This window comes from Eretmochelys imbricata, chromosome 17 (assembly GCF_965152235.1).
Source record: "Eretmochelys imbricata isolate rEreImb1 chromosome 17, rEreImb1.hap1, whole genome shotgun sequence".
Taxonomy (NCBI): domain Eukaryota; kingdom Metazoa; phylum Chordata; order Testudines; family Cheloniidae; genus Eretmochelys; species Eretmochelys imbricata.
The window spans coordinates 10,182,628-10,202,535 of NC_135588.1; the positions used below are offsets into that span (position 1 = coordinate 10,182,628).

General features: G+C 44.6%; 1 protein-coding gene across 1 annotated transcript in view; it reads right to left on the bottom strand.

The window, feature by feature from the left end:
• MNT (MAX network transcriptional repressor) overlaps nucleotides 1-19,908 on the bottom strand; it is a 67,141-nt gene that overhangs the window by 39,389 nt on the left and 7,844 nt on the right. The window contains exon 2 of the mRNA XM_077836429.1: nucleotides 2,329-2,914. Coding sequence (XP_077692555.1) covers nucleotides 2,329-2,914 — 586 coding nt within the window. The remainder of the gene's footprint in view (nucleotides 1-2,328; nucleotides 2,915-19,908) is intronic.

Below are 19,908 nucleotides of genomic sequence, written 5' to 3' on the forward strand. Positions count from 1 at the left end.
CCAGATTTTTATAAAAACAGAGAAAAACTACTTTCAGAATGAACTCACAAATGTCACCTCCACCTCACTACAACTTATGCTCAGGTGTTCAGATTTTCTGGTATATTATTAGACAGGGAGAGAGCTCTAGTATCTTCCATAAAGTCTCTACAAAATTATTTACCTTTAATTAAAAATATGCTGAAAGTGGGGTCATTCTTTTAATAAGGGCTAAAACTATTCAATCGATTAAAACTAAACAGCCAAGGGCCTTTTCCCATGAAACGTTTATGAGCTGAATAAAACATCTCTCCATATACATGCGTCTGGACAAGCAGCTCTGGATAGACAAGAGCACAGACCATGAGGTGTCTGACCCACATGCATTGAACAGGGTAGCATTTACAAGGTGGCTTGCTCAGTGTATGGTACACGCTCTTAGATCCAGGCAAGCCTGGTATGGAGTGCAGAACTTAATAGTCCTGTTGTCCTGGAAACAAGCACATCATGTTTGAAGCCAAATTGTCAAGTGTATTGCACGTTGTTAAAACCCCCCAGGATTAATGGGTGCAAGTCTGGAGATGGCTGCTTACAACAAGCAGAGTCCTACAGATTGACCCAGGGACTGGGGCTTTGGTAATCCGTTTTGAAGCAGCACGTTTTCCCGTTCCCCAAAAACAGAGTTAGTTCTACAAAACAGAAAGAAACACTTAGGGCCTGTTCCCCAAAGTCAGGCACCCAATTGCTCACTTATTAGGGAAGCATAATCACTGGCATTGCACACACCATGGACTTGCATGAACACAAATGGTCAGTTATGTGTCTAACTAGCCATTTGTACGAGCAATCTCTTTTTCACAAGGAATCCTGGTAGCAACTGGCATTTTTGATAATCAAGCAGTAAAGATCATAACCTTTCTAGCTGGAATTATGATCCTATTATGAGGAGAAAAACTGCCATCCTCTTCATAGCTTCCTGTTTAGACTCTTTCCCATCCCTCTTCCCAGGAAAGCAGGTAGAGGACAGAAATCTCTGCATCCCCAAAAGACACTATGGATCCTTTAATCTTCTCTTATACCTTATAGCCCTCCCCTGCTCTCAAGGCACCATTCTGCAGCCATTATCCTTTGGCTGAGGCGAACAAGATGAGATTCCCCCTTGACAGAGAGTCAATATCACTCCTTAGTCAGCCAAAGGATCGAGGATGCTGTTCAGCAATGCCAGGGCCCCTCTCTCCACAAATGAGCAGAATTCACAGCCCTCCATTCTTCTTGTTTTACCAGTCACATTAGAGCGATCCTGAGCACTAATGCAGTGGGGACTGGAGAGCACAGGATATAAGCAATGGACTATGAAGCTTTGAACCTCTTGACTAGAGGTAAAAATCCAGCTCCGTTTGGTAACAAGCAAAAGACAATGGCACTTTTCATTGCTCGGTACCAAACCAGTTCTTGGTGAACAGCCATGCACACCAAAAAGGCCAGCATCACATCTGGCATCCTTGTTTTCAGCAGAGGCATGGAAGGCTGAATGGACAATAGGGACTGAATGCTGTCACTACCCATAAAGGTGGTCTCTCCAGGCCAGGATTAAGATATATTGGCAAGACAGTGTGGGAGCAGCTTGCAGAGCCTTCACCTCTGCTGTACCTGTTACCTGGTTAAAGCGAGGACTTTAGTTACCGGTTATATATAATTTTGTCTCAACAAGGTTCCCCTTTAATTCTTGAACTAAGATACCAACCACAAAGACCTCATCCACCACAGCTAAACGTGAGCATGTTTGCTCCGTTGCTTTCTGCACATCAGAGCCAGGGCATTCCTTCTCTGTGAAGCATGGTGCCCGTGTGCTCACCTTTCATTTAATTTAGAATTTAAAATTATCATTGCACAAAGAAATAATTACGATGCTGTCTGCATTAGGATACTATAATGACAAGTTTAAACAGAGCTGTTGCTAACAGAGCTGCATGGTTTCCCAGGCCATCAGGGACAGGATTTTTGCCTGAGCACCGTTCCAGACCTCTTGGGATCAGAGAAGCAGTCTAGATAACTGTTTTATAATGTAGTGTGGGGTTAGACAAAAACCTGTGTTCTGGTCAGAGAAAGCCAAGCTAAAATCCCACTGCCACAAATGTATTCAAACGCTCATGGAGTCTGTCTGGTTGTGCTCTGATTGTGGACAGGGTTGGCAAACCCTCCACAAAGCAGCGGGGTCTTGGGTCTGATGCAGTATTCCCATTCCCCCACTCCTCCTCCACTTCCTTTCTCTCACAAGCTCTCCAAAGATCCTACACCGCTGCAACCTGAAGTACGCGTGCAATGGTTTGTGAGTTTCTGGGGACTCACCCTCCAGGTCTCTTCTTCTGCTCATTTGGTTTGGCATCTTCTGCCGGGGCCAGCTTAAGAGCATTGAGCTGCTGAGGCGGCGCCTGGTGCTGCTGCAGAGGTTGATGTGGTTGAGGCTGGGGCTGTATTGGCTGCTGAACCACATGATGCTGAGGGATGGCCAGTACGGGAGCTGCATACTGCGGTAACTGCTTGGGGCTACCTGAAGGGGGCGTAGCAGCCTTGACGTCTGGAAGAAGTGGGCCGGATGGTCTCTGTATAACAGGTGCAACTGAGGACACTTCCTTGCTGATGCTGGGAGTGCTGATGAGAGGCTGGTGGCGTTGTATGAGCGGAGGGGACAGAGTGGTTTGGGCCGCTTGTTGAGGTGGGCTAGTGACCACGGGGATGGGAATGACTGATATGGGGGCTGCTAGGGGTGGCGGCAGAGGAGGAGGAGGAGCTGGTGCAGGGGGAGAGATGGGCACTGCTGGGATTTCGTTCCTTGGCTCCTCTGGGTGAAAGGCATTGTTAACCTTCTGTACGCTGGCCTTCTTCTGCTCCTGTTCTCTTTCTAGGCGGAGCTTTTCGTGCTTTTCATTTTCTTCTGTAAAAGAAAACAAAAAGCGCCAACAGTGAAGCACTTTCCCCTCACACCGTATTTTCCATCTTTAGGTCTCTTTACAAAATTGGTAAGTATCCGTATCCTCCCTCTCCCTCCCGCCCCCTTTGGCTGATGGGGAAATTGAGGCCCAGGGAGACGAAATGGCTTGCCCAAGGCCATGCAGTACATCAGTGCAGAGTGAGGGATAGAGGTTAGATCTCCTGATTCCCAGTCCTAGCCATTGGATCATGCTGCTCTCTCCCTACATTTTCCCTTTATTCAAGCACAGATTATTAAAATACAACATGTGCCTTCAGAACCAGACCTTCAGCACAAGAAACCGAAGGGACTGCCTGTTAACCCTCCGTTTTTAGGGTCCTGCACACACTCAACAACAAACCAACCAGCCTGCTCTCCCCAGCAGCAGTGAGACCAGGCAGTCTGGCAGAAACAGGGTTCAAAAAAGAACTAGATCAGTTCATGGAGGACAGGTCCATCAATGGCTATTAGCCAGGATGGGCAGGGATGGTGTCCCCAGCCCCTGTGTGCCAGAAGCTGGGAATGAGCGACAGGGGATGGATCACTTGGTGATCACCTGTTCTGTTCATTCCCTCTGGGGCACCTGGCATTGGCCACTGACGGAAGACAGGACACTGGGCTAGATGGACCTTTGGTCTGATCCAGTCTGGCCATTCTTATGTTCTTAAAAGACACATACCACTAGATAATCCCTCTCCTACTGTCTCAAGCCGTGGGGCTGCGGATGTCCTGACGCAATTCCCCCTCCCAAAATTTGACCCCCATAAACTGGAAGGCTGGGCCTGACTGCCTTTATTGTTACATAGAACTTCCCAGACCAGACAAGACCAACAGACCATAAAGATCTGCATCTTGCCTCGGGTAGTGGCCTTATCCCTGGTTCTTCAGAGGATGATAAAAACCCTTTCACAACAGGCCTAGCTAGTTGTGCAATAACATATATATTGGGTGGGACAGGGACTACCTTTTGGCCCCCTTAGCTATTATCTTATATCCTGAAGTAGAGACAGGTCCAAAGCAAAACCTCAGATCTAAATACCTCTGAACCCTGGTTACAAATCTGGAGTCTTAGCATTAATAAACATGAAGTGCATTTATTTTAACCCCTTGCCTCCCAGAAGCTTGTTCTTAACATTTCATCATGAAAAAAAGAAGCCCAAGGAAACTTAAGAAAAAGGAAGCACTGGCCTCCTCCATATGCTATCACACAATTTTAAACAGGCCCTTTGCACTAAGCCCTCAAAACAGTGCATGTCTAGAGAACCCTTCCCCCTGTATGTTTATCCTCCAAGCTCTGTATTGCTATATACTTCTAGAAAGAAACTGCTGTAGCTTAATTTACAGCAGCAGTATTCAATCCAAAGCACATCTGTCCAATTCTTCCTTTTTTCACTTATAAACAGGCAAAGGGCCGTGGAATGTCTTTAAAGGGACCCAATTCTGCACCTGTTAAAGCTGCAATGACAAAACTCCTGTGGATTTCAATGGGTGCAGGATCAGGCCCAAAGACAGCAGAGACAATGATGGTATCCAGCATAAAAAAATCGTTCCAGCCTCATCTCCCTAAGGAGATCCTGCATATGAGAGACAGGCAGACCCTGCAGACTCAGGTGTCCCTCTCTTCGAATTCACACAGATGTGATCCAGCACGTCTAAAGGCTGTGTAATATCAACAGTGGGCATGGGGCTCAAATTGGTCTCCCTGGGGTGAGTTCAGGACAGAATGGATTTGCTGGGCTGGAGAACCTTCTGATTTACAGCTGTGTGAGGGTGATCCAGCAACACTGAAGTCAATGGCAGGTTGGCCACTGACTTCAATGGGAGCTGCATAAAGCCCTCAGTGAGGAGGAATCCGACTGAAACCCACAGACTGACGTGAAACTGTTCAGAGAGGAGAGTGAGGCTCATAAACTACATTTCTTTGCCAGTGTGCGTTATAGTCAGACCCTTTAACTTAACTTTGACATGCATGTGGCCATGTGTTTTTATACCACCAGACAAAATGTGTGTGTCCTGACTAGCAAAATAAACCTCAATAAATACATTCCAGGTCTCTGGCTTTCATTGTGCAAATATGGCACAATTGAAATTTATTTATACAAACTGACAGACTTGGCATCTCGACACCTCTCAGCTTTAAATCAAACATCTAGAAAACAAACTCCCTCCTTTGAAATGGGCAGATAATCCACTGCCCTCCAGTTTTAATGAGCGATTGGAGTCACGAATCTGGTCCACTGACTGCATCTGTGTACCAATGACCCCTCCTCCCCCTTAATGATCTACAAATACTTAGGAACAAAGGAATTACCAGGCTGTATCAGAGCAGTGATACATCTAGCCTAGTATCCTGTCTCTGACAGTGGCCGGTACCAAATACTTCGCAGGAAGATGCAAGAAACATCCCCAATTGTTAAACACAACTGTCCACTGGAGAAACTAGTGGTTTGCTTGCACTGTCAAGCAGGAGGCCTTGTGGGTGTGTAAGGTGTCTGACTCAATGAAGACATTTACTCTGCACACCAGCACCTCCATTTTTTTTTACTACTTTCCCCCCAAACAGCAGCATCAAAACAGGATGGATATAAAGGAAGTTCGTAATGCCAGAAAAGGGGATTTTGAGCAAGTGGAATTTGAGCACTTGCTTATTCTAGCACAGCTGGCATCTTCACCTCCTGAAGCTAGACATGATAACCTCTGTATTACGGGAGCAGTGTGGTCCAATGGAGAGGGCTCTGGACTATGAGTCAGAAAACCTGGGTTCTATTCCTGGCTCTGACACTGATTTGCTGTATGACCTTGGGCAAGATGCTTTCTCTGTCTGGGTCTCTGTTTAGACTGGGATCATCTCTCATTATCTGCGTGTACAGAGTCTACTATAATGGGTCCCTGCTCTCATTTGGGGCCCCTAGGTGCTACCACAATGTAAATAACACTATGCCATTGATGTAAATCCAGAGTAACTCCACTGAAGCATTTTAGTTACTGCGGATTGTAAAACAGGGCAGAATTTGGCCCTGAGTCAGTAATGAATTCAAAACAGCAAATACTGGTCTTCATCCACACATCCCATCACTAGCTTTATTTAAAATGTAATGTAATTCCTCTATTGTCCACCTAGTTCTTTGATGACTCCTATTCCCATAAAGAAAAGGAGGACTTGTGGCACCTTAGATACTACTTTCGTGAGCTACAGCTCACTTCATCGGATGCACTGTACGAGGGAAGAGTAGCCAAATTAAACAAACAAACAGAAACCCACATCAACCTACATTTAATAGGGGATTTCCCTTTTGTAGGAGAGAGATAAACACCTGTGATAAAAATATTCCCCTTAGGGAATACCTAAATAAAAGTTAAACAAAACAAAAAACAAAAACCCCAAACCAAGCAATCTTCCAGCACACACAGCTAAACAATCCTTTTCACATACACAAAGCTGAAAGCTCAGTTCCACTTCATGGCCGTTTCCCTCCGTTAAAAACAAAAGCTTTTCGCATTCGTTAAGTTGCTTAGTGGGGCAAGCGGGGAAGGAGGTGGGGGAATAAAGTGTTCTTCCAGATTCTGAGAGAACTTTTGTCCCATTCCAACATGCACGCTTGCTGTCTGACATGATACAGGATATTTCCTCCCACCAACCCACGCACAGAGAAGTATTCAGGCCCAATTTTGCGCTCAGATAAACTGGCACAGGCCTGATTGGAATCAACCAGGCTTGCAGTAGAGTAACTGAAAGCAGACTTTGGCCAAGTGCATGTCAGGGAGGGGATACAAAACTCAGAAGGAAGAGTAACTGCAGCAGGCCCTGTAAAATATGCAAAGAGCAAATTCCAGCTGAGGGCAGCTCAGCGTGGTTCCTACTGGCTGAGGCAGAAGAGGGAAAGAAGCCTCCCTTTTACTCCTTTATTACAGCTGCTGCCTACAGAGGTTGAGAATCCTGGTTGATTTCTCAGCAGCAGTTATAAGCAAAGCATAAACCCAGTCGGACCATAGACTAGTCCAAGGACTTGCTGGTTCATCACTTCAGCATCTGGAGCAGGAGTTCTCAAACTGGGGGTCATGACCTCTCAGGGGGTAGCGAGGTTATTACATGGGAGGTCACGAGCTGTCAGCCTCCACCCCAAACCCCACTTCGCCTCCACCATTTATAACAGTGCTAAATATAAAAGTGTTTTAAAGTATAAGGGGGGTTGCACTCAGAGGTTTGCTGTGTGAAAGGGGTCACCAATACAAAACTTTGAGAACCACTGATCTAGAAAATCTGAAGGCAACATTTGGACTAGGTTTCCATTCCTTCCAGGGAGGGGGCACTTTGGCTGGAAAGCATGTGAAACTCCACGGCTTGGAAGGAGTTTCACATGTGATCTGGACTCTCCTACGGTTGCGGGACATTCATATGCAGCATTTGGATTCAGCCTGTTACAGAAATCAAGGTGATGAAGTGGGATCCGGACATCCTCAAAGCAGGGGCAGTGTTTGGACTGGGATGCCAACCTTGATTCTGACCTCCTCTAATATAAGCTATATTGGGAAAATAACATTATTGACATATTTTTTTTAAAAGGAAGATGTAAGGGCAAAAACCCATCAGCAGAAATCCACTGATGTAAATGATTTGAAACCTGAGTTACCAACCATTTCTGACTGATTCACTTAAACTGAACAACATTAAGAACTAATAAATAAAAGCCCTTTGTTTGCAATTCTTTTGCTCCAATTTGCTGCCTGGTTTGCAGCCAGAACCACCAGGATGGCCCTGGCACAGAATGCAAGAGGAAATTCGATCCCGGTGACCTGATGACTAATTGTTTTCTATTTGCATGTTTGAGCAGGTACTCCAGCATCAGAGCTGCTTGGTTGTTGTGCTCACAGAAGCAAGGGGTATGTCACACTGGTGCCAGTTTTTACTGCCTATGATGGATGGAAGGACAACCTCTAACTAGATGTAAGAAGTAAAATATTGGCCTTATGGGAGTCTGAAAACAGAAACTCCTGGACTTACTGCAAGTCTGGTTAGGGCTGGTAAATCCTAAAACCAAATTCATCCTTGGGATAACTCAGCTGAAGTCAATGATGAATGAATGTCTGTCCTGGCTCCTGCTACTTAAGTCAGGATAAAAATAGTGCAAGACCCCAGAATATGGCCTGCAGCTGCCGAAAAGCTGCCCATCGGACCTTCGGCATCACAAATGCTGGGCTCCCTTGCGCTACAGGATTCATTTCAAGGGTGTTTTAGCCCAAATCTGACCCCAGCAGGGCAATGACCCGAGTTGTGTACAAACACGAAGGGCCTGAACTGGCACTGCTCCTGAAAATTGTGCCTCAGACACCTGTCTTGATTACCCCAGATATACCTGTGGGAAGCAGATTCCATGGGATGGAAACAGTACCTGCAGCTCCATCAAACCACAGGGGACTCTCTGCCCTGGAGCCTTTCTCAGTTTTATACCTGTGCCCCACTGGTGAGGCCTCAGCTGGGGTGCTGTGCCCAGCTCTGGGCGCTAGACTTTAAGGAAGCGGGGAGTAAATTGGACAAAATCCAAAGGAGAGCAACAAAAATGATAAGAGACTTAGCAAACAGGACCTGTGAGGAAAGACTGAAAGGAATGGGCATGTTTAGTTTAGCGATAACAGTCTTCATATACGTAAAACGTGGTTATAAAGAAGTTGGTGATCAATCATTCTCCCTGTCCACGGAAGGTAGGATAAGAAGCAATCAGCTTGGTTTGCAGCAAGGGAGATTCAGGTGAGATATTAGGAAAAACTTACTAACTTTAAAGAGAGTTAAGCACTGGTTACCTAGGGAGATTATGGATATCCCATCATTGGAGGTTTTTAACAACAGGTGAGACAAACACTTGTCTGCCTCATTGTGAGACTAGATGACCTCTTGAACTCCCTTCCAGCCCTACATTTCTATGAGTCTATGATTTTAAGAAGTCCATCTAAGAGCTCTTTAGTAGTCTATATGAAATAACTTGGGTGGTCTCAGGCAAGTTTCTCCCATCTGCTTCATATGCCCAGATATAGAAGCAAATTGCATACTATATCTCAGATATTACCGTCCACACACACATAAAGGGCCACTTTCATATTAGTTCACCTACAAGCCAGTATGTGATCTCATACAAATCCAATACGTAGGACACATGTGATGTTTATGACATTCACATACAAGTCACCAGTATTTCTGGCCCACACGGATTGCTGAACAGGGGTCAACATCCCAAAACTCACCCTCAGAACTGTGACCCCCTTTTCACACTCTCAGCGGAGAGAACAAGGTCTGAGTGGACCATGAACGCTGAACTGCCCTCTGATCCCTGGGGGTCTCTCTAGGTCACAAAGGAGGCACGCTGGAATGGGGAAACTTTCACTCCCACTGCTCAAGCTGCCTATGTTCTGTGAATAGATTTCAGTCCCTCGGGCTGAGGATTTTAGTTCAGCTGCCAACCCAACTACAGTGGCTGCACATAATAAAGGAGGACGAGCGACAGAAACAGAAGAGACAGCAAATCATGTCACATGAGGATATGGGAAGCAGAGTCAACATTCTCTGACCAGTACTAAAGCCTAACTGGTTCAGAAGCACACAGTGTCAGGGACTCTAACTCCGTTACCTAATAATCTGCTGGGCTTAAGTCAAACGCCTCCCCTTCAACTGGCCTGGAAATTTTTTTAGGATGCAATTACAAGTACTAGTTCTGTGGACAGAGCTACACAGAAAGCCTGCTACCACCAGTCAGGAGCGGCCACTGTCAAGAATGCAGAAGTTCACTGAAGGAGCAGGCTGCTGCCTTTCAAGACAACCACATTTTGCAAGACTACAATTTGAAGGATCCCTGCTGTTATTAGTGCTCCTAACTGGACAGCCCGTCAGCATTCATAATCCACGTGTAAAGAGCGTCTGCCTTTGCCAAGTTTCAGAGTAGCAGACGTGTTAGTCTGTATCCGCAAAAAGAAAAGAAGGACTTGTGGCACCTTAGAGACTAACAAATTTATTTGAGCATAAGCTTTCGTGAGCTACAGTGAGCCACAAGTACTCCTTTTCTTTTGGAGTAGGCAGCAGTTCTGCAGAGAAGGACCTAGGGTGACAGTGGACAAGAAGCTGCATATGAGTCAGCAGTGTGCCTTTGTTACCAAGAAGGCCAATGGCATTTTTGGGTGTATAAGTAGGGGCATTGCCAGCAGATCGAGGGACATGATCGTTCCCCTCTATTCGACATTGGTGAGGCCTCATCTGGAGTACTGTGTCCAGTTTTGGGCCCCACACTACAAGAAGGATGTGGAGAAATTGGAGAGAGTCCAGCGAAGGGCAACAAAAATGATTAGGGGTCCGGAATACATGACTTATGAGGAGAGGCTGAGGGAACTGGGCTTGTTTAGTCTACGGAAGAGAAGAATGAGGGGGGATTTGATAGCTGCTTTTAACTACCTGAAAGGTGGATCCAAAGAGGATGGTCTAGACTATTCTCAGTGATAGCAGATGATAGGACAAGGAATAATGGTCTCAAGTTGCAGTGGGGGAGATTTACGTTGGATATTAGGAAAAACTTTTTCACTAGGAGGGTGGTGAAACACTGGAATGCATTACCTAGGGAGGTGGTGGAATCTCCTTCCTTAGAAGTTTTTAAGGTCAAGCTTGACAAAGCCCTGGCTGGGATGATTTAGTTGGGGATTGGTCCTGCTCTGGGCAGGGGGTTGGACTAGATGACCTCCAGAGGTCCCTTCCAACTCTGATATTCTATGATTCTATTCCTTTTCTTTTTGCCTTTGCCAAATCAGTCTGCTTTGCTATACATATGCTTTATATACTCATGCTGGACTATTGAGAGATAACATTTCATAACTCTACATGCAGCGAGTTATGCATTGGGCCTAATTCTCTTGGTGTAAATCAGAACTTCGCTGCAGTCCATGCGAGGAGAAGCAGGTCCAACACACTGACGCATTTCAGTGTATATCTGAACCATCTAATACTTCAGGTAGCTGGGAACACTCGAAAATTACTCTCTTAACTTGTACATGCCACACAGCAGCTTTGACTGACTGCACGCCAGTTTTACATCAGTGTGATTCAATGTACTTACTCCCAATTTACACCCGTTTCAATGGGTGGGGGATCGGTCTGCAGGGGTTTGTTTAATTCTTTTCCCTCTCTCTCTGAATCATGTAGTTTATGTCTATTTATGTGCCTATTGGCTGAAATTTCCAAAAGAATTTAAGGCAATTAGGGCTAAATTTTTAAAGGTAAAATCCCATTGGATTTTAATGTGGGTTGGGTGCCTAATTGGCCTGTATGCCTTTGAAAATCTCGCCTTTTACCATTAACCGGAGATGACGCTCTGTTTCTTTGTGTGGAAACAGGCCCCTCCATAAAAATGTTAATAGTGTATATTGAATAACAAATACAATAACTGTTTATTAAACACAGGATTCCTTTCCTGGCAGTTTGGTTGCTTCATGGGGTAGGACTGGGGGAAATGGAACAGATAAATCCTGTTGAGTTGTGCTAGAAATGGATCTTAGCTCAGCTTTTAAAGACCAGCTGTATCGGCGCATTTTGGTCATTTCATGTTTTAGTGCAGCACTAACATAAGCGTCTTATGTTACAGCAAACACCACCTATCCCAGCATCCCAAGTGGACTGAAGCAATAAGCAGCTGTATGGAGGACAATGCCATAGAGCTGAAGTTTGCTTATAAATGTCTGGGAGGCACACTGTAGCTACAAACAACTGAGTTCTGAAATGAATGCATGCTTTGATTTGATCTTTCTGGTGGGAGTCTCCCCGTCGGGAATAGGGAAAGAGGACAGACTTTGACAAAGAAGGGATGGGGAGGAAGCTGGTTTTTTTTTTCACGTTAGGGTCTTAGACTTCAAAAGCAACACAATACCTTTGGTTTACCATTGTAAAATAAATAATACTCATGATGCATCTCACGTCCTCATTCCTGTAATCTACTGAGACCACTCTAGGTTGTGTTTGGAAAATGGCAGGACAAGGCTATTATACATAAACTACTGTTGGAAATAGGAAGACTATTTTCTGCTTTTGCAGACCCCAGATTGCAGAGAGAGGGACTGAGAAGATGAGAAACGGATGACAAGAACATGCAGGGTGAGTGATGGTGGAGCCAATCCCTCCCTCAAGACGTGGTTCCCTGCTGACACAAAGGTAGAGAACAGCTGGGAAGTAGGCAATGGCACATGTGTGGGCCTGGATTCAGGTGTGAATAGGAGATGGAGTGAGGTATGCATTCCTGAGTTTTGGTAGTTCAGATAAAAATGACAAAACCCAACCCCAGCTGCTCCCTCCCATCTCTACTGAATATACTTCTGTTTAGCTGTATTTCACCCTCTTCTCCAGTCGATAGTTCAACATCCATTTCTCAAATGTAGAAGGATCATAGTAATGAGAGTCTATTAAGTCAGGATCTAGTACAGTGAATAGGGCACTGGATTAGAGCTCTGCTCGGGCCTAGTTTTTAAGCCTAATCTGGACTCAAGCCCACCTGACCCAACCTGCGCCCAAGAGGGTTGAGTTATTTTCCGACCTGGCTTGACCCCAACCATTCACCCCTTTATTCTCCACTGAAGTGGGAATCAAGAAACCTAGATTCTATCCCTGGCTCTACCTTCAACCTGCTCTGTGACATTTGCCAAAATCACTCCACCTCCGTTTTACCATCAGTAACATGGGGCTAATTATATTTATCTTCCTCTTCAAAGCACTTTGAAACTGATGGATGAAATAGGAGCTAAGTATTATTAGATGGTCAAGTCCATCCCCCCTAGGAAAGGCAGGATACTGTCACCTGATTTTACAGAGGCAGCTCTTAGGATCCTCAAAAATTTCACCTTGGACACTGAGGAGCCTGATTCATGTGGGAGGAAGAGCATCCCTGTTTCAGGAAAGTACTAAATCAAAAGTACAGCTGTAGCTCACGAAAGCTCATGCTCAAATAAATTGGTTAGTCTCTAAGGTGCCACAAGTCCTCCATTTCTTTATAAGATTGATGCTGTCCATGTGGCAAGCTGAAGGAGGGTTATTTTTTGGGAGGGGGAGGAGGTGGGGGGAATTTCTGAGCAATGAGAGATTGAGGAGGATGCTGTCTCAAAAAAAAAAAATCCTTCATTATATCAGAGCAAAATACTAAATCTAGTCTTGGCTGGAGGCACTGGTTCGAATGGAAGAGACCTTTCAAGAAGCAAAGGACAGGAGCAAGACACAAGGGGATAAAACTACACACCTTATGGTTCAATTTGCCTTTAAACTTTCCTATGGGCCTTTCACCCGTGACCGTTTTTATGAAGCATTATGACATACAGGCACAATCCTCACAAACTACATTCTCCACACAGCACACATGCACTCGGCACTAGCTCGTCCGCCACATGCATAGCAGGAGGGTGAGTGCTGACCAGCTGCACTTGGCATCTGCCTCGCTTTAGGCACACCTTGAATGCCAGGGGTTATACTCTCCTGGCTCTGGGGCTCGCACTCTCCACTCCTTCCTCTGTAAGAGATGCAAACGCCTTCCCCCCATCTGCTTTCTATCGTCTATTCTTTGTCTCTGTAGTCATAGAGTCACAGATTCCAAGACCAGAAGGAACCATTGTGATCTAGACTGACCTCCAGTATAATACAAGCCATAAACTTCCCCCAATAATTTCTAGAGCACACATTTTAGAAAAATAACCACTCTTGATTTAAAAATTGTTAATGATGGAGAATATACCACAACCTTGGTAAATTGTTCCAATGGTTAATTACTCTCACTGTTAAAAATGTATGCCTTATTTTCTATTTCCAGTTTGAATTTGTCTACCTTCAACTTCTAGATATTTCATCATATTCTATCTTTTCTGCTAGACTGAAGAGCCCATTATCAAATATCTGATCCCCATGCAGGTACTTAGAGACTGTGATCAAGTCACCCCTTAACCTTCTCTTTGTAGCTAACTAGCTTGAGCTCCTTGAGTCTACCACTCTAAGGAATATTTTCTAATCCTTTAATCATTCTCATGGCTCTTCTCCGAACCTTTATCAACATCTTTCTAGTATGATGTGGTTTGACAGATATCTCCAGTGTTGGGCTGGGCCTTCATTAACACAGCAAAAATGTGCCCACAGGAAAAGTACCAGCCGTTTCTTCTCCATCATTGTTTCCCCAACTGTTGCTGATCCAAGTACTTCACTCAAATTCCAGGCTGCTAGCAAGATGCTGTTCTCATTCCACATATTATTATTATGTATTATCCACATATGTATTATTCAAGTGAAAATAAATCACAATCAATATCTCAGTATTTCCAAGATGGTCTTTCATCACAAAGGATGGTAACATGTTTCACTAGTTATTTGTATGCAAATTGCCACTGAAATGCATTCACCTCTAAGGTGTGACACTGTCTGCCAAAGTGGTAGAAAGCTGAAATACTGGCAAAAAGGACCTGAGACAAATTACCACTCTTATGAATGTACCCTGGTATCTTTAATGTCAGTCCAGAAGAGACAGGACTTTGATTTATTATCAATCCATGATATCGTCTCCCACCCTGGAGCCCTGCAGAAACCCTTTTGCTGAAGCCCTGCGGTGTATTTCTGGGGAACAGGAAGGGACAGAGCCAGGAAGCAGCTATTTTCCACCGCAGCAGCTGAACCCCAGAGGATTTCGAAGTGGGAGTCAGTGACGCTTCAGCTGTGGGAAAGGCAGCCAACGATAAGCCATTTGCCCAAAGCCATGGAGGGAGTCGGCAGCAGAGCAAGGACTAGAACTCAGGAGATCCTGGCTCCCAGTCCTGTGCTCGGACACTACCGCACTCTAAAGGATGAAGTCAAACCTGCTGGGATTTGAAAGTGTGGTTCTAGGAAGGGTAGGTATGCCTAGCTGATGCCCACCCCGCAAAGCCATTCTTTCTAACTTTCTACGGAAGTACTGTTTGCTATTACAATTCAGGTGAAGAAGATTAGTCACCAGGCACTACTACCGCCAAAAACCTTGAGTCCCTGTTTCCCCAGTCAGAAGAAATATGAGCATATCTGTGTAAGCAAATCAAATCAGTCTTTACGGAGAAAGGCATTCTGCAGCATCAACTAAGAGAGGCTATTGGAGGTTTCACTATGACATGCTTATTTGAAACTCTCTCGGAAAACTAAGCAACACTCATAACCCAATCTAAATGAACAGAGAAGGAAATGACTGCAAGATCCTATAAGCTGCTAAGTGAGAGGAAGGGGCACACCTACTTTACCTTACTTTATGGGGGATGGACAGCTTGTTGGGCAGGGCATACCTCCCCTCACCACAATCACCAATCTACTCCTAAAACCCTAATTCAAGTCCAGTTGGTCAAGAGCTGGATCTAGTTGTCCCTATGCATTTCTGAGTGGGGAAAAAAATAGAACACTTCAAAGGATTTGACATCTCAAAAGAGATCAGACAAAGTGCTACGAAACTTCCAGCTTCAGTTTCTAGGGTTTTAGGATGCACACAGTCAGCTGACATAGAATCTCATTCCTGACTGGATATAGGGCCCTTAAATTCAAAACCAAGGATGGGGTGGGAACTCAATTCAACACAGGTAGAAGGGAAAATCGTTTAACCTTATTCTCCCAAGGACTCTGCTAGGGAGATCTTACCCCAGCCTGGGAGGGAGATTTCTAAATAAGACCCTCAGAGTGGTGTTATGTGAACCCCCAGAGTAACAAGAGCCAAAGCTGGTCTTCAGGTAATAAAGAGATGCCCTTCAAGCTTAGCAGGGGTGTCTAACACAAGAGGCTTGGACAAATGAGATGCCGCTGGCCCGCAGATAACATGTGAGGTTCCTGGCCAGGCACAGTTGGAAGGAACTCAAGTTACAACATCACACCTGGCTTCAAAACTCATCCTTAAGTACACTTATATTTGCAGCCCTTTCTCTCTCAAAATGGCTTCTGATGATCTGCTTCAGGCCCTTGTGCCATCAGGTCTCCAATGCTGGCAGTTTCCCAAAGCAGCAGATCTAGAGCTTTGTCTGTTACGCTCCCATTTTGGGGTGGGGTGGGGTGTTTTTTGTGTTATTTACATGTTAGTGCCTACTTGCCAAGAGAAAAACCACTCAGAGGAAAAAGAAGCCAAAGGAAAGATCAGGGTTTATTTTTTCCCCGTTAGTCATCATGACACAATTTATACAAAAGCACTAATGCCCCGGCCTTCAAAGGGTAAGGCTGTAGAATAACCGAGCCCCTTTCCCTGGAGCGCACCAAGGGTCTGACCGTCTGAAATCGGCGGAAGGTACAACGGTATACAGAATCCAGATGTGAAAATGTAAAACTATGGCTTCAGCAGACAGAACAACCACAAATGGCACGTGATTTACTACTGCCTGCACTGCATCATATGATAGGCCCTTAGTCGTTTCTAAATAGGATGTTTTTTTCAGTTTTTTTTTCTATTGGGCATCAGCTGCTTTTTTTGAAGGAATACCCAGAAAACCAGTTTATTCTTATAAGAAGCTATTTGTCAGCTGAATGGCTTCCATTCAAGACCCTGCAGCAAGAAGGGACTTTTCATGGAATCCAGTCCCATGTTCTCTAAACAAACACTCACATGAGAGACTGTGAATTGCAAATTGGGATGGCTTGAGATCTATCAGAAAGCCTGTAGAAACCCAATGGAACTACAAACTATTTAAATATGCAGGTCAAATGTTAACTGTAAATCTGTGCTTACTTTAATAAAACTTATTTCAAAAGAAAATAAGAAAATTACTTGTTATAACAAAAATCCTTAGCACGTCTCTCGCAACTTCCAGCCAAGGATCTCAGATATGTAGATGAATTAAGCCTCATGATGCTTCTGGCAGGTGGGTGAATTAATATTTCAGTTTTAGAGATTCTGGACAGTAAGCCACAGGCTGGTTAAGTGACTTACTCAAAGTTACATTGAGTCATGGCAGCGCTGGAACTGTGTGTTAACCATCTGTCTCTTTAAATGGTATATTTGTTTGGCACTATTTTATGCAACACTAAGTACAGAGCATGCAATACCAGGTTTATTAGATTCCAGTTACAGAAGTACAGTTCACCACAGCTTACTGGTCAAAAGGCTGCAAGAGTGGGATTTTCAAAAGCAGTTAGCACTGGGCTAATTCTATTCCCACTGAAGTCAATGGGAGCACATGGAGTGCGTTTGAAATTTCCACTCTCATATTTGCAAACGAGAAGCAGCTAAGAATGTAAAGACGTCTACTTATCAAAGGACAGCACCCAAGCATTGGAGTCACCGGCCTTCACAGCTTCTTTGATATCAAGGGCTCCCCATGGTGCAACAAGCATCCAGGCTGTCTCCTAGTTCACAAGAACATCAATATTCATCTTCATGCAAGGGTTTTTTCACAGTCATTTCTAATAAACGGGATCAAAGAGGGAACAGGTGTCACACTGGGTGGTGCGCCCAGGCATCTGCTTAGCAAAACAGGGCCGTGTCCTCTTGTGGCACAATTAATAGCATCACTGCAACTCTTTACCTCCGTGGCATCTTCCATCAGCGGCTCAGGAAAGCTCAAAACTTGCCTGTTCCTCGTGGAATTGACTTGATAAGAGCCTAAGTGGTCTGCTTACCGCCACGCTGACAAGAGCTCTCTCCAGATCAGAGTTAAAATTCTGCCATATTGTTGCAAGCGGGCTTCCGGCACTGATTCCATGGCCAACAAGGCCAGTGTTATTTTTCAGAGAAAAAGGCTAACCCGGAACAGGGCACAAACCTGTCTGAACACTTCAAGCTGTATAGCTAGTAGCAGGATATTTTCAGGAGGAGGTTCTGGCCTGTAGAATTCTTTCCTCATTTGGTCTGTCAGAACCTGGATCTACCGACTTTGGGGGAAAACTGCAAGGCCTATCTATATCCAGGTTTCCACAAAGGGTGGCTTGAATGGGGTAGCAATCCGTTGACAAAAGATGATTTTAGTTGTGTAGTGATGGGAGAGACTTCTGAACCTTGAGCCATATGAATGCTCACAGGTGTATTTAAAGACTATAGAGGCTACCTAGAGTTCCAGAGAGGCATTTCTAACAAACTGGATGGATAGCTGGATGAAAGAATGAACTAAGGGGTAAAACCTAGATATCCTGTAATGGATGATAAACTCAAATGGGCCCTTTTGGACAACACTTTCCAACCCTATTTGAACGGTGCTGGGAGTGGTAGAGGGGATGTGGGTTTCATACCCACGAAACCACACAGTTTCCTAGTGCAGACAAAGCTCAATAAATTGCCTCCTCTAGTTAGTCAATAACATGGGTCTAACGGGACTCTCAGACATGCACAAAACTTCTTCCCCATACAGTCCAGGGAAACCAGGAATCACATTAGCAGCTTTAAACACAGCTGCTACTAGCATGATTTAGTCTGTGCCATCCAGAGCACCTCACAACTACGCTAACACATGGCACATCCATCCATCACCTTCCAAGAGGTTATTGCCACTTTGTAGGCTTTCACCGGGTGCCCTCAGATAAACATTTTGCTTTTTTAAAATCAGATTCTGCTAGTCTTACGAGAAAGATTCAGGAAGCAGAAAGGGGGGAGGGGTAGCAAGCCAAGAGATTCTAGTATTGTGCTCGGATTAATGCAAACACTGAAACACATAGAGGTTATTCCTGGTTTTGTAGGGACCTGTATGTTGTATTAGGGAAAAATAAAAATAGAGCATCAGAAGAATTATAGCAGCTTTCCTAACAAGCAGAGGAGTATGGTCAATGCAAGAGAGTGTGGACTCAGAAGCCAAACTGAGATGATCTCTCTCTGGATAGGTAAGAACTAGAAGAGACAGCTGCCCCACTTTGACTGGGACTGTCACAGATTTTTCCATTATATGACCCCCTGACACCTCTGTCCTTGAATGCTCTGTTCAACCCTGCTCCTTCTCCTTAACCCCAAGAGGAGAGAGTAGAAATAGAGGCGGTTCAGAAATGGGTGATAAATATGAGAGCAATGGAAAGGCTTCTGTACAAAGAGAGAGTGGGCTTGTTTCTTTTAGACAGAGAAATCACAGGGGATGTGTCAAAGGTACATAAACTAACAAATGGACCAGAGACAGTAAACTGGGAACGCCTATTCACTCTGTTTTATTATACAAAAACAAGTGGACACTCGACAGAACTGAAAAGCAACAAGTTGAAAACTTATCAAAGGAAAGCCTTTTGCTCTTTAAATGGGCATTGTCCAGGAGTCCCTCATAATTTGCATACACACACACTTAACCTGTGCAATTCACTGAAACGATATCACTGAGGCCAAGAGTTTGTGAGATTAAAAATAATATAGATTAGACATTATATGGATGAAAACACCTTAAAAAACAAAAGAACTCTAAACCTTTATCCCTCAGGGCATAAACGAACCATCTTCTGCCAAAGGTTAAGAATTACCTTCCTCTATGGACAGGTGGTTCCTAATTGTCCACCACAAGATTTCTTACACCTTCTTCTGAAGTTGCTAGTACTGACTACTGTTTAATACGGGATATTGGGCTAGGTGGACTCCTTGTCTGATCTGGTAAGACAATTCCTATGTTCCTGATGGAATTATGCAGGCACTTACATGCAATTCATTCTGGGGAATCCCAAAATCCTGAACAGCAAGATTCAGTCTATGCAGAATGGTAAGTTTGAAGCATTTATAGAGCCCCATGAACAAAGTGTTATGAAAAAACTATAAACGTGTGGGGGAGGGTTGGAGGCAGATGGTATCCTTCCTTCCCTGAGTTTTTCATAGCAGCCCAGCATATGCATCCATCAAACACTCATGTATAAAATACTAAGGCTCAGATCTGCTGACTTAAACAAAGCTACGCCGATTCATACCAGTGGAAAGTCTGGCCCTAGGTACATATGTAACTTTTCATGTACTTCAGGGGCCATCCAAAATGTAGGATATTTATCAGCACAGTATCCCTGTGAGGTAGATAAA